The 24,739-nt window shown below is 43.6% G+C and overlaps 1 protein-coding gene across 3 annotated transcripts in view; it reads right to left on the minus strand.

Annotated features, from left to right (window-relative positions):
- LOXHD1 (lipoxygenase homology PLAT domains 1) overlaps positions 1–24,739 on the minus strand; it is a gene marked incomplete at both ends in the record, with an annotated part of 139,103 nt that overhangs the window by 99,035 nt on the left and 15,329 nt on the right. For all 3 annotated transcript variants that reach the window (XM_081263228.1, XM_081263227.1, XM_081263226.1), the window contains 3 exons: positions 100–248; positions 7,801–7,899; positions 24,365–24,549. In XM_081263228.1, coding sequence (XP_081119354.1) covers positions 100–248; positions 7,801–7,899; positions 24,365–24,549 — 433 coding nt within the window. The remainder of the gene's footprint in view (positions 1–99; positions 249–7,800; positions 7,900–24,364; positions 24,550–24,739) is intronic.

Here is a 24,739-nt window from a genome sequence, read left to right on the forward strand (position 1 = left end):
AGGGGACTTGGGTAGCAGAGTAGACACAGATAGACCTTCTGAAGAGCCGGACTCTCCCCTCCCAGGCCCCAGAGACCATAGACATGCCCCGAAACCTACCTTGGACAGGAACCAACCTGCGGACCCCCCCTTGTTGTTGTGGCCCACATTGATCTTCATCAGCTGCCCCAAATCTGGGGCATCCAACATGAACTTGTCTTCAGCTCCCTTTTCAAAGTTGTCCTTTTCATTTTCCAGCCTACGCTCTCCTGTAGGCACAGAGGCAAGACAGTCACAAAAGACCGGAAGAGAAGAAAGATCCAACTCCAAGCCTCAATGGTCCCCCCACTGAAAGAACTCTAGCAAAGTCCAGGGCGGCTCCCCACTGAGATCTAAGGGCTCCTTACATCCCTCCAGTCTCTGGCAAGGCAAGGGTTGGCCTCCTGTGTGGCTGGTGCCCAGGTCCCATAATGGGGCTTTTGGTTTCTGCCCTTGTCTGGAGCTCTTATCCCAGTCAACCTATTTGTACCCACATCCGTAGACCCAAAGCTCTGCCTTGCTGTTCCCTATTACTCATCCTGATCGGGAACATTGACCATGGCAGTTGGCAGAAGGCCTGTGACCGGGACCCTGATATCAGCTTCAGACTTCCTTAGAGCTGGCTCCTTTTCTACAAAACAGTGCCAAACGCTATTATCAGACACTGCTGGTTGTTTAACATGAATTTTTTATGCTATTCCTCACCACAATCCAAGAAGGAGATACTATTAACTCTATCTCGCAAATGAAGAAACAGAAAAGTTGAATACCTTGCCAAAAGGCTCATGGATAATAAGCAAAGAGGCAGGACTCTATTCTCACTTGTTCCTCCTGCTTTGCAATTTTCCATTCCATGTTTCCATGATTATGGGGGTGCCAGTCAGATTCGCCTCACCACCCAGTATAACCACCGACTTTTTTGTTTAAACCATCTTGTATTCTTTCTTTTCTAAAATTTAGTTATCTATTTTTTTCTCAAATTTTACATTGTGATGTTGAAACAGAGAGAAAATAATATCAGTCTTGTACCCCTGCCTCAATGTAAGAGGCATAGCATATGTTAACATTTTGTCTAGTTTGCTTCAGACTTTTTTTTTTTTAAGGAAATAATGTGTTTAAGGCCTCTCTGTTCCTCTCTCCCTTCTCTTCCCTTCCCCCAAACACTCCCCTCATTTTGACATGTACTATCCCTTTACACATGTGAGCATCCAGAAGAAAAATATACTACTTCTGCAGGTTTCAGAATGCTGCATGAATAATACCATCATGCACATTTGATTGCCTCAAAATTCTCATCTGTACAATGGAGATGGTAATAGGGCCTCCCTCATAGTGTCTCCATGGAGCAGGCTGCATCAGTACACACACACTTGGGACAGGCCCTGGGGCGTGTTAGGTACCAGGGCAGGGTGCTATTGCTGGGGTTGTTGCTGTTGTTCTGGTATCATTCACATATTTCATGCAACTTGCTTTTTTTTTTTTTTTCAGTGAGTGCTATGCTTTTGAGAGGACCCTGTTGATGGTAGTAACTGGTTCATTCATCCAATGGCCCTCTAATAGTCATTACATGGAAGAGGCACCTGTCTATGCATTTTTCTACTGATGGACATTTAGCTTGTCTCTCTTTGCTTTTGCAAATAGCAATGAATTAGACTCTTCTGTACCCTTTCCTGCTGCACATTCATAAGAACTGATCTGAGCAGACACCTACCAACAGGGCTGCTGGACCCTGGGGTGTGCTCATCTGCAGCTTGTGGGGTATGGCAAAATGGCCCTGCAAAATGACCGGATGACAGTAATTTCTACCAGAAAAGTTTGAAGATTCCCACAATCACTATTAGCATCTATTTTTTAAAATTCTCATACAGTGTGTCTAGAATGGTATCTCACTGTGGCTTTAACTTAATTCGCATTCCCCTACTTACTTGGAGAGACTGAGCACATGTTTTATGCTGCCTATATATGCCACCTAGCTCTTGCTCTTCTGTAACTTTTCTGCTTGTATCCTTTATTTTATTTTATTTTGTATGTTTCTTGCTTATTTTTTTAATCATTCAGATATTTTTCTTGTGTTAATAGACTTCAACAGTATTTTCCTTTGTTTTTGTGCTTTTGGTGAATTACTTAAGAAGCCCCATCCTTATTAAAGTGAAAAAGATACTCTCTTAAAGTTCTTTCTAAAAAATGTTATGATTTTCTTTTTCACATTGAAGGCTTTAACCCATCTGGAAGCTATTTTTGTGCACAGTGAAAGGTAAGGATCTAATTTTATCTTTTCTGAAATGGTTAGGCAATTGTTCAAACACCAGTAATTAAATGTCTCATCTTTTCTCTCTGATTTATAATGCCATCCCTATGGGTGTTTCTAAACTCTATTCAGTTCCATTAGTCTATTTTATTTATCCTTTCACCGATATCACACTGTTTTAGTTTTTAGAGACCTACAGTGTCTGGCAGGGTGAATATCCCCATATTATTAATATTGTCCATATTATTTTTATTATTCAAAATTATTTGGCAATACTTAGCCCTAAGTGGTTCTACATGAATTTTAATAGTATCTTCTGCTACAGGGATTGGTATTTGGGATTTTGACTGAAATTGTATTGTATTATAGAATAACCTTGGAAAATCTTAACTTAAAGAGTTTGAGTATTTTCTCGTATATGAACATTTTTCCATTTTTAAAAATCATATTTTTTTTGGCCCGGGGTGAGGGATAATAGGGGTTGAACTTAGGGCCACTCAATCACTAAGCCACATCCTCAGCCCTATTTTGTATTTTATTTAGAGACAGGGTCTCACTGAGTTGCTTAGCGCCTCGCTAAGTGGCCAAGGATGACTTTGAACTTGTGATCCTCCTACCTCAGCCTCCCGAGCTGCTGGGATTATAGGCATGCGCCACTGAGCCTAGCTAAAAAACATATTCTTATATATTCCCTTCAATAAAAATTAATTTTCCTGAAATATGCTCTTTTACAAATATTCTTAGGTTCCACATAATTGCTAATACAAATAGTATGTATTTAAATTAAATGTTTGATTGCTTGTTTTCATTAATTTTTGTATATATTAGTCTTATATCTAGTACCTTTGTTAAATCTTCTAATTGTGAATTCTCCTGGATTTTATTGATTTTTTTGGTATGAAAAGGAAAACTTGTTCTTTCATTTTCAACCATCTTTGCTTGTGTCTCTCTCTTTTTTTCCCCCCTAAACCTTTTTTTATAGCCTTAGGACTTTAAGTACTGTGATGAATAGAAATAATGATTAGTATGTTTTTGAGATAATTTTACTTTTTCTATTTAATCTGTTATTGCAATAAATTAAATGAGTAGGTTGACTAATGTTAAATTATCCTTGAATTCCTAAAATAAATGGTATATAGTAGAAATTATTTTATTGTTTATGTGATTATTTATTTATAAATTTAGGGTGCTAACGGATTTATTAACATTTATTTAGGCTTTTTTGGTCTTTGTTCATAAATGAGGTTAATCTATGTACATTTCTTTCTCTTAAAAGAAATGCCTGGTTTGGGAATCAAAATTCATAAAATGAACTAGTGCTCAATACCACTTTCCCTATTCTTTGAAACAATTTGTATAAGATAGAAATTAATTATGTCTTAAATAGTTGGTGTTTTTTTGCCCAATCTTATGAGTCTGATGTCTTAGGTGAATTCTAATTGCTGCTCTAATTTCTTTAATGATTACAGATCTCTTTAGAAACTAGCTACTGCAAGTCCTTGAGACAATCAATCCTTTTAAGATGCTGAAACCAAAGATCAAGTTATATCATATAGTGATAATCACAAGGCTTAGACCCAGCCTCTTTATCCTGCATGGGACAATCTTGTATTCTTCTAAGCGATGAATGCTAACATAGCAAAGAGGATCAGAGGCCAACAATCTCCATGCCATATTCCTCCTGGACCCCAACCCCAAGAAAGATGCTAATGCAGAAGAAAGACCCCACAGCCTCAGAATCATTGTCTGTCTCCAAGGTCTGTAGTGGGAACCCTAGTATGTGATGGATACCCGAGGCTTTCACACCTGCTATCGGTACTGTCTCTGTTAGTTCTACCCAATAAATTTTGTTCTTGATGATGATGCTGATGATATACATTCTATCAGACTTTTCACATTACAGTTTCTTCCTCGATCAATTAACTACCTGGAAATGTGTTTTTGTTGAGAGTTTAGTGTTCCTTCTAATTTCACCACCTATGATCAAAGAATGTTGTCTCTACATTATGGATCCATACAGCTTTGTGGTTTTGTATGTGGTTACTATGTGCTTGAAAAGAAAATGTATTCTCTACCAGGTGGATGCAGAAATCTGCATACTTCTACTAGATCAAGCTTATAAATTGTGTAGCTAAGATCTTCTCCACTCATACTAAATTTTTATCCATTTGACCTATCAATTGTTGAGAATGTTGTATTAAAATCTCCCTCATCATTGTGTATTTTTCAAGTTACTCCAAGAATTCTGTTAATTACTGCTGACATATTTTGGAAATATTGCTGTTAAATTTAAACAAATTCAGAACTATGGTATTATTCTTTTTGTCATTCTTCCTTTTACCATTGTCTAGCAAAGTAGTTTACCTTGGACAGATATGAATAGCCATGCCACTTTCCTTCCTGTTGTTGCTATTTACCTATTTACTCCAACTCATTTCTTTTCAAATATTCTGCATCATCTATTTAAGCTCATTGTTTTTTCTCCTCTCACATAATAGGATGATATTTATGTTTTAACTAAGTTTTTCTAAGTTTTTTTTCTATTGATACATTTATCTAAATTTTGCTATTAGTCATGTTTTTTGCTTCTTTTTCCTCATTTCTTTCTATTGGTTTGATTCTTCATTCCTTTGTATTTGTTCTATTGATGTGTAGATTATATACTTCTATTTTGGGTGGGCACTCTTACAATTTTAATATTCATGCTTGTGCAATTAATCCTTTATAAAATCTTTTGGGGGTGGGAAGATGGACTGTGGCCCCAAAACCTCATTCTGTTTTAAATCTCCCTAGCCACTTTCCTTCTCAAATATTATTGATTTTAAGTGTTTGAGATCCACATTTCTTCTTGCCCTTATGTTCATCATTATGACAAGGTTTTACGTAGTTAATGCCTCTTTAGATTTGTTACATAGTCATGTTTTTTTTTTTTTATTCACAGTTGGTTCTTGTCTCTCACTTTGTTCAGCGTACAATTTTCTTTTTCTTAAAGTATTGCCTTCAGGGGTTTAAGTATCAATCTAGAAATGGTAAATTCTATATCTCTTTGTTGGCATGGAAATTTGTCCATTTTGCCTCACTCTAGAATTATGACCTCGCTGGTGTAGAATTATAGGCTGACATATATTCTGGCTCAGAACATTGAAGATATTATTACATGGATTTATACCTCTTGCTACTAGGAATTTGCTATCAATTTAACTATTGTTTTCACAGAAGGCGATCTGCCAAATCTGCTTCCTTCTAAGATTTTTCTTTGTGCCTTTGGTTTCACCGTAAGGTATCTAAATGTAGGTGTGTTTTTATGTAACCTGTTCCATGACTCCTTTTGCTTCTTTAATCTGAAGATTCATATCTTTGTCCCATCCTAAAAAAGTTTGTCATTGTCACTTTGAATATTCCCTCACCTGTTCTGCATATTCTCTGTTTTTTAAATTCCTATTCACCACATCAATTAGCCCTTTCCATTCTTTCCTTCATTCCCATGACTTCTCATTTCTATTTTTCAATCTTTTTTGCCTCTGTGCTATATGAATATTTTGCTCATATTTATCTTAGAGTTCACTAGTTTTCTGTTTAACTATTTCTAGTTGTATCGTTTAACTCATCTAGTAAACATTTATCTTTAGCAATCATATTTTCATTTCCTGTATTCCTGTTTACTAATTCTCTGTTCAACTATTTCTAATTGTATTGTTTAACTCATCCAATGAGTTTTTAAAAAGCTTAACTATATTTAATAGCCATATTTTCATTTCCTGTATTCCCGTTTGATTCTTTCTCAAAATTTGCTGTTTTTTAGTGTCTTATTTTCTCAATTACCTTTTTCATGCACTTAATAGGTTTGAACAATTTAAGATAAAGGCTTTCTCAGAATTTCTCCATTATCTGAAATGCCTAAGGATTTAATCATTTTTATTATGTTCATCTTTAAAATTTGTTCTTTTTAGTTATACGTAACAGTAGAATATATTTTGACATATCATACATACATGGAATATAACTTTCCATTCGTGTGGTTGCACGTGACATGGAGTTATACTAGTCATGTATTCATATACAAACATAGAAAACTAATGTCCAATTCATACTCCTGGCTTTCCCATGTCCATCTCTCTTCTTTTCCCCCCATTCCCCCCACTCCAATCCAGTGAATCTCCACTCTCACCCCGCTGCCTATTCTGAGTCAGCATCTGCATATCAGAGACAACATTTGGCCTTTGATTCTTTGAGACTGACTGATTTCACTTGGCACGATAGTCTCCAGTTCCACACATCCTGCAAATACCATAATTTCATTCTTCTTTATGGGTAATATTTCTTGTGTCTATGTACCACATTTCTAAGGATTTAATCTTATTATTTTCTGTGTTGATTTATGCTTATTGTAACCTTGAGTGTTTTGTAGTTTGGGACAATAAACTCATCTCTAGTACTTTATTGTGAGAATCTTGGGCAGTCTCCCAAATGCTTACATCAAGTACTTGAAGGTATTTATTACTGCCATGGAACAATGTTCTAGGGAAAGCAGCTTTCCAAATCACACTTTTAGTATAAAATCAGACCTTGAGCCCACATGTGATATAAACCTAAGGTATCAATTTCTCAACAATTTTTTAAAATTTTAGTGACATTACAGAGATAAGTTTACTGATGAGTAAATTTTTTCCTGGTCTATTTTTTCACTGAAGATGTTTCTATGAATTTTCAGTGCTTCTGGCTTTATGTGCAGTTCTAATTTCAAATCTCTTGCCTCATGCAGGGCCAAGGTCTCATTTTTCTGACCCCCAAATGGGTATAAAAACCTATGCTCTAGATTGTTGGGCATGAAGCTCCCTCCTTCTAAGAGTCATAACATCAATTCATGGTTAATATTTGATTTCCCTCTTCATTTCTGGCACCTGGTGAGTTCTCTTTTATTCCCTTATAAGCTCAACAATACATTTTTAATTCTTTAATATATTTTATCCAAAATTCACACGTCTCTGTAGCTTCTCTGACCCCTATACCACTAAATTGGCAGAAGCAGGAGAGAACCACCTGTCTCAGTTCTCTTGACCTGAACTTCTCACTAGCACCTGCAGCTGTATTTGTCCTCATTTCCTGCTTCAACTGTGAAGGCAATTCTAACTGTCCCCTGACCCCATTCCAATACGAGCCAATTCACTGCTCTGGATCAGACCATACCCAGCCACAACCCCACGCATAGCTTGGATGGGCACAGAGCTTAAGGAGTTGAAGCGAGGCAGTAATCCCTGGAGATGCAGAGATTGGGTTTGCACTAGTCTAGGATATAAACCAATTTTAATCAACCCCCAAACCAGGCATTCTTTATTCTGAAAACATAAATCTTACAACACAGCATGGACAGCCCAACACTCCAGACAGGCCATGACAAACCACATCATGAGAGATATTCGAGAGAGGAGCCCAAAGGGGGCTCGAGCTGCCTTCCTCTGCCAGGGTTGTGGGAAATAACCTCTCTAAGAGGCAGTGCTGGGCAAGGCTTGTGAAAAAGGATTCAAACCCATTACCTGTGTCTCCATACTCTCCAAAGATATTGATGAAGACATCAGCATCCGTCCCTGCACCAATTACATCGCCAGTGTACACCTTGATTTCATATTTGTTACCTGGAAATGAAGACAGAGGAAGCCTTAGCTCATTAAGCTCCTAAGAAAAACAGGCCCATCCTCTAGAGTGTTGAGCACGGAGGCTCCCTTCTTCTAAGAGCCATAACATAAATTCCTCATTAATACTTTGATTCTGAGCTACCATTGACCCTTCTCCCCAGCAAGGCACAAATTGTCATGGTTATTGTCAATAACAGAGCAAGAAATAAATCATTCAACACTGGTTCTAAACGGCCATTATTATACTGTATGCAGCACATAAATCAGAGCTGGTGGGAACCTTCTGTTTTTATCTACTGACATGTTGCCTTGGGATGTCTATCCAAACCCAAGATGCCAACCAACCTGCCAGCATATCTCCCCTGAACTGTTGAAATGCCTCCAGCTGGGTTCCCTGCATCTCCTTTGCCTTCTCCAATATTTTTCCCACACTGTACCACCATGTAGAAATTCACTAGGGAAATTGGATTCTGTAGATGAAAATTAAATTCATATGTAGTTTGCCAAGGCCATAACTAATCCACAGGAGCACCATGATGGCCAACAAATACATGCTTAGGGGTTCCTTTTTTCAAAGACCTGTATCTGCTTCTTGTGTCTTTGTTCCAATCACTGCACAGAAATTCTCTGTGAGCCCCAGACTACCTCAAGGGGACCTAGAGGTCAATGTAAACCTGGCACCATGATGAATCCTGTTTCTCTCTCCCCATCTGGATTCTTCTTTAGGGTGTGATCAGAGGAAGAAGACTCTTCCAGATTTTATTTAGTGCCAATAATCCCAAGAGCTGAGACAATCCTTCCTCCTTCTTTCCCTTCCTATGTGGCTTTCCATTTTTTGTGTAGCAGAATTCTTTGTATCAGATGTCTAATGCCCAATCTGGGAAACTCATAAACACCAGAGCTCTTTAGATTGAGGCCCATTGTCCTGGCCTCTCTGTCCAACTCCTTCCTAGAGTCTTCCCTGACCCCCACTCTGTCTCCCAGGAGGTATTTATCCTCTGTATTCTTCAGCTCTGCTCTGTCCTCTATGTCAAGTTGAATCAAATTTCCTAAAACCCCAAGTCCCAGGAAAGTTGTTCAGTGCATAGCACTGCCTTTGGGAAGGAAACGCAACGTCATCCACCTCTACCCCTACCCACAGTACAGGGCCAGCCCTGGGAGATGATGTGGCACCAATTCCGGAAGGAACTCCAGCACCCTCTGCACAGCTTATACACGTTGGTCTTTGGCTGTGAGAACATGGAGCCTAAAGCAGACAGAGAGCATCTTCTCTTTCTCTCCTCAGTCCTCACTTAGCAAAATCCACCAATGGGAGAGGACAGAATCCTCCAATCCTTGCTCCTAAGTGAAGGCTCCTGGCGGAACAGCCACTCTCCGACTCCACCCTTCTTGTCTAACCATGAAGATCCCCTGAGATAGCAGCTGGAACCAGAACCTTCAGAGGGGGCCAGACCAGGGAACTCCCAGGCCAGTGGCTTGAAATGTGAGCCACCCTGAGGTTGCCTGGAAGGGTTTGGGAGAGCTAAAGTTTCCCTCTTTATAATTCAACCCACAAATTTTAATTCTGTCTTCTGGAATAATTCATAGTACTGGCTTCTCTTTCCACAAATGCTTCCCAGCCCCTCCTGCTTCATGTTCCTGGTCCCCTTGGAGTCCTCTTGTCCCTGCAGTCTGACCAATGCTCAGAAACAGCCTTCAGAGCCTGCCCAGGACCCCCATCATCCTGGCATCTCTAGCCCTGGGGCCCTGGGCAAATTGCCACTATAAAGAGGAGTCTGTCGAGTTCCAGGTAGAGTGAGCCCTGGACTGGAGCTGGGAATAGTTGTGAATTACCAGAGGTCCTTCCTGCCAAGGAAGGAGGAAGCACTTCCTAGGATATCCCATGATCTTCTGTGCCCCCTGCCAGGGAGCAGCAGACTTTTTCTGTGAATTACCGGATGGGAAATATTTTCAGCTTTGTGGGCCATTTGGCCTAGGTGGCATTCTGGGTTTGTCCCATGGGCTCTAGTTTTCCCATGCTGCCCTATGACTTGTGCTCTTGGGCACAGTTCTGTGTGTTTCTAGGCAAGGACCACAGGACTCTGCTCTCTGTGGCCTGGAATGGGTACAAATCTGTGTGGCATGAGGTAACAGATGCCTGCTGTAGGACTGTAACAGCACAACCTAAGCACTGGCTAAACAGACCTGTTGAGGTGAAGCACCTCCTGTGTCAGTAAACAGGGCCAGATTTCCCTGCCCCCACAAATGTGTGACTAATCTAAACCTGGAGGTTCCCTGGGTCTCATAAATAAGGGGACCTGGTCTGGGGCTTCCCAAAGGTTAAGACAGATGACAGCTCCAATCCCATCACCTTAGGAATCATGCATTTAGCACATGGCCGGCTGGAGACCAGGAGCAGAGAGGGAAAGAGGTGAAGGTCAAGTTGGATGAGGGCTAGCAAGGCATTTACTCCTCTTCCAAGAAGAGTGAGCAAACATGGAGAAATGGCCTCATGGCCAATGATGGGGAATTTCCTCGAGCCAGCACAAGAGCTGGCCTGTGATTTACCCATATTGTGTGTTGTCTGTTGTAACATTTCCCTAGAACTGATTTCTCTCTGGCCTTTATGGCAGGCTGCGGTTAACTCTTACAGGAGCTTCCTGTAAATTAGAAAAGAGAATCCCGGCTGGGTGAGGTGGTGCACATCTATAATCCCAGCAATTTGGGAGGCTGAGGCAGGAGGATTGCAAGTAGTGAGACCCTAAGCAACTTAACAAGACCCTCTCTCAAAAATAAAAAAATTAAAAGTGTAGTGGTAAAGCACCCCTGGGTTCAATCCCAGTATTAAAAAAAAAAAAAATCCCTTCCTCAAGACACTTTACTGCCATCTGTTGGATAATCATAACAAATACAGAAATTTACAACCTTCCCTTTACAGAATGTCTCCTTTTATAGCTGCACTGGTGCAGTGCCTGACCTTTACATCTGAGCCCAGCAACCCTACCTCTCAGGCAGTGGCCTCCTGTCACTAAAGGTCACTGTGAGCTCAGAGGGGCCAAACTAAGGAAGCATGGCTCAGAACAATATATGAGAGTACAGAGCTGGGGTTAGACTAGTCACACAGTGCCTTGAGAAGCCACACAGAACTGAGCTGGGGTCCTGTGCTGGTGGAATTAGTTGCAGCCTAAGACAGGTTTCCTGCCCCAAGGCCACAGCAATGAACTGTCTAATGTCCTTTTTTACCTTCTTGGTGACTACACAGTCAGCCCTACCTTCCCACTGCAGGCCCCATGGTGGAGGCACAAGGCTGCACCCTTCAAACAGGAAATCTGTCCCTGAAAGCCGGCGGAAGCTGCCTGCGTGGGCTTCCAGAAAAGGCAGGCACCCGCAGGCCCTAGCTGCCTGCCTGCCTGCGCTGGGTGCGCCAACCGCCCCCACAGCTTCCCCTACGCTCTGTCTGGAACAGTCAGCGCACAGCAGCGACGGAATGCATCAGAGAGCTGCCCGGGGAGGTGGGGGGAGGCACAGGGATGAGCGGGTTGGCCCCCCAAATCCTGTGCCACTTGCACAGCTGAGCCTGGCTGAGCCCAATGACAGAAGTCAAGCACGTGGCCACGGCTAAGCCTGTCCCCTGGGGAATGGACCGTCCCACACCCAGTGTGACTTGAGCCTCTGCGATGCTCACGATGCTCACGTGGTCCGGACTCTTTCAGGAGGCAGAGGCTCATGAATGAATGGACGGATGCTGTTTCTTTCCCTTCCCTTCCCCTATCCCCGCATCCCAGGAGCATGGAACGTGGCCTTAGTCATTTTGGCAGGTGAGCGCTGGGAAGGAGGCCGATCAGCCTTGATTCCACCCCACCCGCAAGTGAATCTGCTCCGGCTCACACCCAACACCCCTCACTTCCGCTTACTGAGAGCCCAGGCGCTGGAAGTGAGATCTCACAGGCGGTACGTAGGTGGAGATGAAAATGGAGAGAGAGAGCAGCTCGGCGGGACTGCCCTGGGTTGGGGGGGGGGGGGGTGAGGAGGAATGTTCTCTCCCAGCCAGGGGAGCCCATCCCTACTCAAGCCTGCACAGGGGCCAGGGGAACCCAGGATGGGCAGGTAGGGCAGGGCTGGGTCATGACCACTGACCAGGGAATCTCTCCCAGGCCCAGGAACTTAAGTGCTCCCTCCCCACATGCTGTCCCCCAAAAGGTCTCCTCCTCCTGCCTCAGGCCCAGAGCTCCTAGTGCCCCCCAGTGTGTCCAATACCAGTAGGTGAAACCCCCCTCCAATTATCTCCTTTCCAAGCTCCTCATAGCCCATGGGACACACTCCCAACTCCTGGGCCCATATACAAGATTCCCCCGGCAAAATCCCAGGCTTCCCCCACTCTCACTTGGCCTCTCCTCCTCTCTCAGCCTCTCATGGTCTAGAAAATAGGACAGGACTTTTCTGCTTTCCCTAGAATGCCCTTGATCTTGCTGTCCTTGCAGACACACCAATGTACTAAAATAAAAAGAGCTTCTAACACTTACTGAGGACCCAAAGGGGCCAGTCACATCTCTCACCTCATTTAAACCTGCCAAGAATGGACCCTCTTGCTACTATTGTCATGATTGAACTGATGAAGCAAAGGAAGTAGAAGGTCAAGAACTCAACCAAGTTCACAGTTGGAAACAGTGAAGCCCAGATTTGGACTGAAGAGGTGTGAACACGAGGGCTCTCTCTTCCCTGTCATTGTACCCACCAGCCAGGCCCAGCTCACACCCCAGGCTCTCTTAGAAGTACCCACCTCCCAAGCCACAGTGGCCTCTCCCAAATTCCCAGTATCTAAAGTGCTCATTTGACACTTAACATGGGCCCGAAAACATGAGGCCTGGATTGACCTCAGCTGATCCTGGTTGACAATGGCATTAGAACATCAGTTGTCAATAATTACTTATAGGCAATTCAAAAAATCACTCTACTTCTTTCATCACACACAGAATATTTCCCTTGGGGGTTAAAAAACAAAAAAAAAAAAAAAAAAAAAAAAACCTTTTCAATGTTAGCCTGATGCTCTCAGGTGTGGAAACGTGGCATGGGCATAGAGAAGCTTCCAGTCTTCTTAGCCCACCTTGCTCATCCCTGAATCCAAATCACCCAAGCCCTGCAGAGCTCTTTCCAGACCTGTCAAAATCATCTTCAGTCACTTGTCTTCCTTTGCCCCAACACCATGGCTCTTAGAAGACCTTTCCCACCCACCTCCACACCCCGGGCTCACTCCCTTCTCAGACTCCACCTCAGTGCTCACCTGATCCTCTCCTATCTCTGGAGAACCAGTTCTACTCTCCCGTAGCTGGAAGCACTGGAACTTCACTCAGCCTTTCTGCAGGGCAGGTGAGTCCCATGTGTCAAAGATTTAACATTCTGCAAAACCCTTGAACCAATCATGCAGTCCTGTGCATAGCATCTCCTTTATGGTAAGAGAGTAATTATTCTCATAAATTACCTTTAAGGATGTCTATCATAGCATTGTTAATAATAACCCCAAATTGGGAACAACCTAAAAATTTACAAAAATAGGGGGTTCTTTGCACAAACTATGATATTCTTTCATTTATGGACTACTATACAGCCATTTAAAATAATGGTTAGAAGATTATTCAGTGTTATACTATAGTATTAAGTGAAAAAGATGGTTACAAAACTGAGTATAATATAATACCATTGTTAAGCAATATATACTATTTAATACATTCATGCATCAAACAAAACAAAAAAACCAGACAGGAAATTCACCAACATGTTAGCAAGGGTGTCTCAAAAGCAATCTTCCACAGAGACTGAGTTCAAGTCTCTGGATTTACTCCTGGCCCCATTCTGACCCAGAAACTAACTTATCTTTAGGTAATTCCCTCTGTGAAATGGGCATAGTAAAAATACCTTCCTCATGGGTTGCCATGGAAATAAGTGGATACTATGATAGATGTCAGGAAGATAGGCCATACATGATAGATAGAAAGATGACATGATACCTGACATTGAGTAAACATTGAATAAAAATCGCCGATTACCATATTTGGGTGATAGAATTATAGGAGATTTTCTTCTTCTTTTGCCTATTTGTACAATACTTTTGATTTTTTACAATGGCCATGTTTTTCCCTCTGTGGTTGACAATTAGAGTTGCCTAAAGCCAATACTTGAATACGTTCTCTGTAGTTTGGAAGGAATCTTTGAGAACTTCTGCCAGCCTGTTACACCCTGAAACTGACTTTGGTACCAAAAGCCATTGAATGGGTCAGAGAGGCCACAAGGCTGGAGGGAGGATTGAGGATTAGATGGAAGAAGATCGAAACAGGGCCACCAGATGGACTTCCTGCCCTAGGTAGTAGGCACCTTTCTGTGACTTGCACTGGGCTCGCCCCAGCCAACCCCTGGAAGCTAGGGAGGGTCCCATCAGGAAGGCACTGGTGCTGGAATGGACACCAACTACTGGATCAGGGCCAAGGCGGTTTCTGTATCATGAGTTCAAGTGTTTATGGATACAAACTGGAGCACAGAGAAAGTGCTACTTCCATCAGTAGAAAAAAAAATATTTTAAACACCTGCTTTAAAACAAGAATAAGCAAGTTTAGAGCAAATATATCATTTCTGCATTCTGCAAAGGTGGTTGCTGGACTAAAGCTTAGCCAGGGGCATAGCACCCCAAATCTGGCAGTGGCCCTGGGTGAGGGCAGAGGTCACAGTGAAACTGTGGGATGTGAATGAGACTCTGTGCCCACGGAGCCCATGATTTCCCCAAGAGCCCTCCTTCTACTGCAGCCCAGCAAACTCCTTGTCACCCACAAGGACGCTTGAGCATCTCCTCCTCCACGAAGCCCTCTGATTGCCCTTGCACTGTGCCCCTGTTGGCCTGGCCACCTCCACTCAGAGCTTTCTAGCCCTCTTCGTTGGGATTCTCTCCCGGCCTGACTCTCATGACTAGACTGTAAGCTCCTAGAGAGGAGATGAAGAGATTCCAGGAGATTCCAAAATAATCCACTCGTTGACTCACTGAATGAATGAGTCGGGAGCAGCAGAGGCAGAGCAGCCGGAGCTGGCATGGCCAGCCCAGGGCTCCAGCTCTGTGCCATGGTCGTACCATGTGACCAAGGCCAGGTCGCTTCAGTGCCCTGGGCTTCCGTTTTCTCCCCTATAAAGTGGAGGAGGAGTAGACAATGTCCCTTCCAGTCCCCAAGTTCTCTGCTATGCCTCACTGGGGCTTCATTCAGAGCAGTTCTCTCTTCCCACTCTTTCCGGAGCTGGTTTTCCGCAGTGCTAGGTGGGAGCACAAGGGGTGGGCGGGAAGCTGCTGTGAAGTTCAAAGGAGGAGAATGCAGCAGGCTGGCCCAGAGCACCCCACCCTGAAGCTCTCGGCCCTGGGTCTGTGGGCCTGAGACCACCTCCACAGAGCGCAAAGGACAAGGACTCCCGAGCAGAAACCACAGGAAATAGAGCCCTGACCAATGTTGAAGCTGGGTGTCCGGGAAATGCCAGGGACGGGGAGAAGGCTGGGGCTCCTTGCAGGTTTCAGTCACCTGCAAGGTTGCCAGTCTGCTCCCATGAGGCTCCCAAATCCGGGTCCAAGAGGGGATCCTGGCACCAAGCAGCTTCAAAGCCCTTACCAGTTCTAAGAGGCTCAAACTGAAGACTGTGTATCTCAGCATCAGAACAGGCCTGGAGGTGGGGCAAGAGGAAGAAGATATTGGGAGCTTAAACAGGGGCACAGCACCCCAAATCCGATCATTTACTGAGCACCTAGTCTATACCTATCAGTCCATAAGCCACTGCACTAAATCCTTTATGCTTATTCCAATTAACCTTGTGAGGTGGGAATTAATGTCACCCCCATTTTCCAGATGAGAAAATAGAGGCATAGAGCTTAAGGCATCTGCTCATGCTTACAGAAGTGGTCAAGTGGCAGAGCTAGATTTGACCACAGAGCATGAGGGTCCAAGACCAAGTGCGTAGGAGTAGGGAATATACAGAGGATGGGATGTACAGGTGGGATGAACTAGAGGAGAAGTTCCTACAGCAGAGGGTAGATAGCCCTTTTCCTCTTGCCCCATGGAAAAGGGCTGGCCCAGGACCCACCCAGACTCTACTAATCCTCATAGGCTCCAAGGGGCCACTCGGTCTGCCCCAGATCTCAGTGCTGTTGGGTGGCATGGCAAAGCCAGAACCAGAACTCAGGATATAAATTAGTCCCATGTGCTTTCTGACATAGAGAGCCATATTTTTAAATTAATGATTTAATCACACCATAGTATTATCCAGTAGAATCTGGGAATAAGTCAGGGCCACTGGTTTCTTTGGCAGAGCCCCCCGGATGGATGTTTCTTGCACCAATCACCCGACTGTATTCATTTTGCATCTGCTCTTGCACCACACAGTCCTCTGGAAGGTCATAAGCCACTGCAGGTCAGTACCATTTTCACATGTCCATTCATCACAAACCCTTTCTTATCCCATAGTCTCCTCAAATGCACCACGAAGCACGCCCAGTGTGGTCTTGCCAAGACCAAGCACACATCCGAAGCTTCATGATAATCATTGTGCAGCCCAGAACAGCTGTCATGAAAGAATACCACAGTTACCTGATGAGATACCAAGGATAGAAATGGTGAAGATGATGGGAACAAATACGACCCCATTTCTTCCTGTCCCAGGCTCTAGGAAGCTTTCAGGGAGGGGGAGGGGTCAATTCACCTACTCAAGACTAGCAGTCCAGGAAAGCATCCTCCCTTCTCGTGGCCACATGCCTGCTCCTGGTCCACCTGCCCAAGGTGTTGTGAGCATTCTTTCCTCTAATAACAACCTTGGTCTTTTTGAAGCCTATAATAAGTATGGCTGCAGCCAGTTATGATTATTACATTCTTAATATTAATTCACCAAAGATGATTAAATGCCCCCTAGAAGAAGGGTTGTCCCTAACAAAGCCTAGGGAGCTAGGAGACCAGGTGGGGCAGGCCAGGTCTCAAGACTGAGCTTAGGAACACAAGGGCCCTCTCCCTCCACTGCTGAGGAGGCCAGAGTCTGAAACAGCTGTGAGGCCCTGTGACCAGCCCTGGGTGTGAACAGCACGCAGGCCAGCTGGAACACAGCTCTGGGCTTCAGAGGCCTGTCCGAGGCCAGCTGGCAGCACTTCCCCCAAAGTGATGTGGTGTGGGCTCAATATTAGTTTAAGCCATGCGATCACCTCGGAGCTCTCAAGGTGGGAGGCTCTGTGGGTTAGTACTGGGATGTGGACAACTGCACGATCCATAGGCAGGAAGTGACATCATACTGGCTATGAGACACCAGGCAGAGTCTGCCCTACAAAGGTCTTGTTCATGCCTTCCAACCAGGTGCAGACTCCCAGGTAAACTCTAAGATGCAGCACCATGTCATCCCGAATCTACCCAGAGAGATCACATGATCCCCTCCGACCTTGTAGGGCTCAGAGGGCCCTGCAACTCACCCTTCAGTCCTGCCTTACACCCACCCCGCCTCAGGAGTCAGATGGAGCTGGGTGACCCCGTGTTCCCAGCCTGTGTAATTCTGCAGAATGCTTATCAATTATACCTGGGTGCTGTTGCCTGTGAATGTCACAACCAGAAGTGACAATATCAAAGTGGAAGTATTGATGTCAGCAGGTGGAATAAATGGGGCAGACAACTTGCTAAGGTCCTTTGCCAGCAGAGCGCCAGAGAAAGCCAGTACTACAAAGGACTGTAGTGGACGTCTGGTCCAATGTTCTAGTAAGAGGAGGAAACAGAAGTCACACAGTTGCTGAAGGGTACTAGAACCCAGGGTCCACACCCACGAGAGCTCCACTACCCACCTCTGCTGCTGGTAAACGCACTTATTTCTAACCAATGTTCATACAAACCTCTAAGTCCTAGGGGCAAGGCAACAGGTGCAAGTGAAAGAACAATACCAGGTGGGCCGGAGGAGACCCCAGAGTTACCCTCAGTGCCACCTGAGCTTGGTTGGAGAGACAGACACATATTAAGTAATCAGAAGCCAAAAGGCAATTAATAGTCCCTGCAATCTGGTGTTTCTCAGTCATTTATCCAACCCCAAACACCTGAGGACTCCACCCCACCCCATCAGCTATGGTGAAGCATTCTGGCAGCTGCTAAGAATAACGCTTCACAGCCTCAAAGTGTGGGGACTGAGCCTGGCTTCCAGCTAGGCGCTGTCATCCATGTGTGGATGTCAATGCAGCTTCTCAGCCCCTCTGGATTCTGGGTTGTCAAGAGGGTGAGCCATCCCAGGAAGGATGGAAGAAACCCTCCAGGAAGGGAGTCAGGCATTCATGGCAGAGGAAGGGATGCCAAGAGGCAGATGGCAGGAGGGAAAATTCACGGCACTTCTGAAGCAATTCAATAGCCGAGACTGTTGCCAGGGATAATAAATGCAGATATGCTGGGAAAGCGGCTGCCAGCCTTCCACAGGCTCCAGAGGATGCCAGGACCCCTGACGCCCACTCTAAGTGGGAGACAATCATAGAGACGGCTGCTAAGTCCCTGTGCAGGCTCCTTGTCTGAAATGCTTAATTGCATGTGATATCTGTGTGGAACATTTCACAGAAATTCAGGGGATCTCCCTTAGACTGTGACCCCACTCCTGCTGATTCACATGAGAAGGAGAAGGCCGGAGGTTTCTCCAGTGGCCTTGAAGTCCTGGGCAAGAGCTGAGGGGTTGGGATGGAGCAGGCGTTTTCCTCTTTTCTTCCAGGTGAATGGGATTCCTTTGACTACAAAGTCAATATGGCATATTGTCACTGTTAAAAACAGTTAATGACCATTCAGAATGTATTAACAGAAGTGGGGCATTAAGGGACCCTGGATAGCCAAAACAATCATGAGAAAGAACAATTGCTGGTGTCACCCTTTCTGATCTCAAAACTTCCTATGAAGCATCAGTAGTGGTACTGGCTGGAATAAGAACAGACATATTGATCCATGGAACAGAACAGAACAGTAAACCCTCATGCACACAGTCTAACAATCAACAGAGCAGAAAGGCAACTTATGGAGTGGGAGAGAAATATATAAAAATCACAGGCTTTATCATGGGTTAATAACTAGAAAAATAAAGAACTGCTCTAAATTAACAAGAATAAAATGACTTGATTTTTAAAAACTGGGTGAAGAACTTTTCTCCAAAGATAAACAAATGAGCAAGAAGCACTGAAGAGATGACCAACATTCTCATTAGGAAAATGCATATGAAAACTACAAAGAGACACCATTTCGCACCCATCCGAATGATATTATGGAATAAATAAATAAAAGTGCCAGTCATGATTCAGAGATATTGGAACCTCAGATATCGATGATGGAGATGTAAAACGGTATAGTGCAACCACTGTAGAAAACTTTTAAGTTTATTTTTTTTCAAATAAACTTAAAAGTTTGGGGTGGTGCCTCAAAAGTCAAACATAGAATTACTGTATGAACTAACAATCCCACTTTTTGGTATATACACAAAAGAATTGGCAGCAATGATTTGAGCACATATCTGGGCACCTGTGATCTCAGCAGCTTTATTCACAATGGCCAAATGTGGAAATAGCTCAAACATCCATTGACAGATGAATGAATAAACAGAATATGGCAAACACCTACAATGAAATGTGATTTAGCCTTAAATTATCCTGACACATGCTATTCTGAGGTTGAACCTTGAAGACATCACGCTAAGTGAAATAAGCCAGATACAACAGGACAAATACTGTGGGATTCCACTTACATGAGTTTCCTAGGTTAATCAAAATTTATAGAAGATGAAACTAGAATAGAGGTCACGAGGGACTGGGAGGGAGGAGGACATGTGAAGTTAGTGTTTAATGGGAACCGTCTTAATTTGGGCAGAGGAAAAATTCTGGAGGTGAATGGTGGGAATAGCTGCAAAATGTAAGAATGTGCTGGACTCATTACTCCCCATCATCCTATACACAGAATAACCAAGAGAACCCAAAGGACACCTATAAAAATAAAGTGAACAACCATATACCACTTACGGTAACTTTGCACCTGTGTCAATTTCATTAATGTTTGCAGAATTGAAAACACAGGCTTTAATGGGTTGATACCCCTGAATCTGACACTTAAAGATGGTTAAGATGGAAAAAATTTTTGTTGTTTATGTTTTGCCACAACAACAACAAACAGGAAGATGGTGTCAGGGAGGCCCCTCAACCTGTTCTAATGAGCCTCCTTCTACTTCACAGAATTCTAGTCCAAAAGGAACTTTCTTGGGAAAGGGTCACAAAAGGAGAGACCAAAGATAACTCCTGAGAGGACAGAAGCCTGGTTTCTGGCAACTGAAGGACTGTCATATAGACAGACACTGTGTGATGTTAATCGAGGCCGGGAGCCAGACAAGAGGAAGCCTTGGGAACACCATCAGGCTTTAATTGCAAGAAGGTCTTTCCAAGTGCTTAGCAGTGAAATGGGTTGCTCAGAGAGGCTGAAAACTGTCCACCCCTCAAAAAAAGTTGGATGCAAACCAAGGTCAAAGAAGCCACAGGGGGAATACTGTGGAAGGTATCCTGGGGTAGTAGGAGATTGGCCCAACTGACTTCCATGATTCCTTACAACTCTCGGGCTCTGATACAGATAGGAAATTACCCTGGGTCTTGTCCTGCCCAAGAGGCAGGCAAAAATAGGAGACCCACATTCTACTTCCACCTCCATTAGTGATTGACCATTTGACCTTGGATGGGTCACTCCTGCCTGCATCTCAGTTTACTCATCTCTGTCATTAACACCTGCCAGTCTCTTCCTCACCCCATAATGATCCCTCAAAGTATCATTAAAATAAAGCAGAGAAGAGACTTATGAAAAGGAAAGTTCAGATATGATTGCTACTCCCCAACCCTCCTCCCAGGCTCTGCCTTCCCAACCTCTCAAATCAGGATTGGTGACATTTTCTGGGGTTCAGTCTGGACACCACTGGTGGATTGTGGGATGCTAGCATAGGGCATGAGCATTATCTAATGATGCATATTTAAGTTATTAGTTAGTATACTAGTATGTACCTGGTATTTATAGCAATTGAGAACAGCTTTTCTTCAGGATATTGATACAATTTTCTTTTTTCAAATAAGCTTAAAAGTTAAGGTAAGTTATAAAAAGTGAGTTAAAGAAGGATAAAAAGTAAGGAATAATGCAAGTAAATAATATGATATTCAGTAATACTTGAATAAGGAAAACTCTTGGAGGTGGAATGTGAGTGACTAGGTCTTGGGAACCCCCAATGGATTGAGGGGTACAACAACCTGCCTCCTCGAGCCCAGCCATGGATCCCCAAGCCTGGAGATCAACCGAGAGAACCCAAAGGCAAAGATGTTTTGGTTGTTCTGCTGTCAATTTTCTTTAATATGCCAGATACAGGAATTTTACCAACCAATTGAGCACAACTAAAAAACTGAACTTGGCTCGAGGTCTTCCATCTACAAAACTGTGAGGCTGGTCAACTTCTACCTCCTTCCTTTGGAACTTCCTGTCTGTGTTTTTCCTGAGGTTCACCTTCTACCCAATGGGCTCCATTAAGAAGGAGGTCAGCCCTAATAAGGCCATTTCTCTAAAGGTGTAGGGGATATATTGGGTATTCCCCCCCTCAAGAAGTGCATTTAATGAAAAGCCAGATAGGAAACAGCCGTCTCCAAGTGAGTGTTGAATTCCAGGGCAGCAGTCCTAGTGCCCCAAAGCTCCCCTTCTGGTCTCACCTGCAGGGCAAGCTCCCCCCTGCATGTCTCAAAACATGAAATGTGAGATCCATTAGAGAAATCTCCTAGAAACCTGATCAAGTCCTATCCCGTCCACCCCAATAGCTACCTGCTGATGAGTTCGGAGGGTCAATCAGCAATCCTAGAACACCTGCATTCTCTGAAGAGCAGGAATGAAACAAGTTTCCAGCTGATAACCAGACAGGACTTCAGCCATTGTCCTTGGGGTGAGGGAGGGGTAAAAGCCACCTACCAATCTTCCCTCCCTTAGACAATGTTGGGAGTTGGTGATACAGGCCTGGGAAAAGTTCTTTCTTCTCTCCTCCTTCTGCTATTGCCCTCATCCCATATTTTGAAATATTCACCTCTCAAATTGCATGGATGAAGCACTAATTATCTTTCCTATTTTTTATATCAAAGATCTCCAGTGGTGGCCAAATACCAAGTTAGTATAATTCCAGGTGAAAAACAAAGAAATTGAGACATTTGTTTACCAATACAGTCATATTAATATTTAAAGAATATTAATTAAGGAGTACTAATTCAAGAGCCCTTTTTCATTCTTTTTTCTGGAATCTAGCCTAATGTTCCACTGCTTACCAGGGTCCAAGAAATGACTCAGAGACTGGGTCAGCAGGGGTCCTGCTTCAAAAAGCAAGAAAACAACAATCTGGGCAACTCTTATGGAAAACCCAGGAACCAGTGAGCTCATTTCCCAATGGGGACTCTTTAGAAGCTTTTCTCTGACAGTGGTGCCCCAGACTTTTGTGTGACCAAAGCAGAAGGTAAGATGACAAATTAGAAGTGGGAAAAGTCAAGAGAGGGGAGACTAAGAGAACAGAAAAGGAAGTTGGCCAACAGGGCAATTCGAAGGATTGATCATGGTAAAGAGACTTGATCAAAAATTAAAGAAGCTTAAGATCTATGGGAGAACCTAGGAAATTCCACACCAACAGAAAAGACAAGCAAAGGACACACAATTCACACACGCACACACACACCTTGCCTTAGAGTAACCATATTACTACCAACATTATGTTGGAAACCTCAAATATATACAATAAAATCTATCAAAAAAGAAAACGCAACAATTTGCCAATAAGCATATGAAAATATTCAGCCTCACCAGTAACCAAAGAGAGAACTTTGAAAACCCCCTTTTCCTCTCCAACTGGAACATTACACAGTACTATTAAATGTCGGCCAGGCTGATGGGCATGGGTTGCTTGCACAGTTGGTAGGACTGTGCACAGACACTCCGTTTCAAGGGCCACTTATCAAAATGCTCCTCAAAAACATCAACCATGAGCATTCTGTTCAACTTCGAAATTCCACTTGGGAAATTATGTTAAGGAAAGAATCATGAATCAGTGCAAAGATTCAGGTGTATAGTTTATAATAGAATTGTCTATCATCAAAAAAAAATGTTCAGGGGGCAATGCAAAATACATTTCCAATGATAAGAAATTCAGTGAATACTCCAGAATAGTGCACAGTCATTGTAACTAGGAATGTTGAGTGATATTTAATGGCATAGAAATAAACATGCTGTAAAACAGAGGCTGTCATAGCTGCCCATTATTTCAAACTGCATATGCATAGAAAAGATTAGAAATGAATGCACAAAATGTCACTAGTGTTATTTTTCCAGGTGATAGAATTATGGATATTCTTTTCTAGACATTTGCATATGGCTGTTTTCTGCAATGATAAAATTTGGCTTTGTAAAGAGAAAATATCAATATTTTAAAAGAATCAATAAAGTTGCAAATTATTATGATGAAGTTCAAGTGTTCAAGGTTGGGAGGTGACATATAAGAGGTAGACAGAAATTGAGAGCTGGAGCCCACTGGACAGGGTGTATGTTGATTTTACCTGGCTGGCTGGCCAGGTAGAAATGTACCACACAGATACATGTTGAAAGGCAGAATCCAACCAGCATGGTCACCGTCCATGTTCTGCTGAGTGGCTATGGAGAAGTGGCTTCTCTTCCCTAGCCTCCAAACCCTTCTCCCCTCTGATGACCCATGAATGTATGACAGCAGGGTATTATAATACAGTACCTTCACGTAATCCTCTCCTTTTTGGAGAGGCAAATATGTTCAGTGATGGGGTCAGATCAGGTCAGGACTTTAGAGGATAAAAGAGTGGAAAATAAGAACATGAGATTCAGTGTGTGTGTGAGTGTGTGTGTGTGTGTGTGTATGTGTGTTTCTATGCTTTGTTCTCTTTATTCCTATAGAACAAGATGACTGAATATGACTGAATTTTAAGCCAGAGATGTCACTGGAAATAAGTTAGTTTATTCCTCATTAAAATCAGGAGGAGCCAGAGGTTAGCATGATGGGATTTGGAAGCTCCAAATTCTGATTCCCATCCACAAGGCCCTGGCTATAATTTGTGTTTCTTCCACATCATGAAAAAAATGGAAGAGAATAGGAAGATAGGGAAAGCTGCCTTGATCTCAGAAGGCCTCTTGACAGACACTGGTTATTGAGAACACCTGGTTGCCCTCAGGATCAAACCCGTCCCTCCATCTTTCCTCCAGCTCCTCTTCCCTTCCTACTTCCTTGATGCCCTGAGCCGGTTAGCTTACTTGTGGGAAAGCCACAGAAAGAGACACAGCTTCACTGGGCCCTAGCCAACAGGAAGACCCTGGAAGGGTGGCAAGGGGAGGTGGAACTGCCCTGACCAAGACAGGGGGAGCCCAGTCCAGGCAGGGTGGGATGGTGGCAGGCCAGCCTGGCCACTAACCTCTGGGCATGTCCATGGGGTCGAAGCTGGCCAGAAGGTCACGGCACCATTGACGGTCACCTTCCACCTTGCTCAGCCAATTGTTGCAGTTGAAGTAGTAACGGAGATGAGGTCTCTTCATGTCGGTCACAATCACACGGTCCAGGTACCAGCTGGCGTTCAAGCCTGTGTTGTCATGCTCGATCCTGGGATGGAAGCCAACACTCTCACTGGCAGAATCAAGATGACCCCTCTCCATAGTGGAATACCCAACATGTCTTCCAAAGAAAGGTTCCACCATTTTGTTTTGTTTTGTTTTTTGTTACTTTACAACAGTTTCCTGCTCTGTGTAAGGAGGTACTTTGCAAGGTCATTGTCCCTGGGGCTCAGGGAGTC

This window comes from Spermophilus citellus (genome assembly GCF_964194105.1).
Source record: "Spermophilus citellus genome assembly, chromosome: 12".
Taxonomy (NCBI): Eukaryota; Metazoa; Chordata; class Mammalia; order Rodentia; family Sciuridae; genus Spermophilus; species Spermophilus citellus.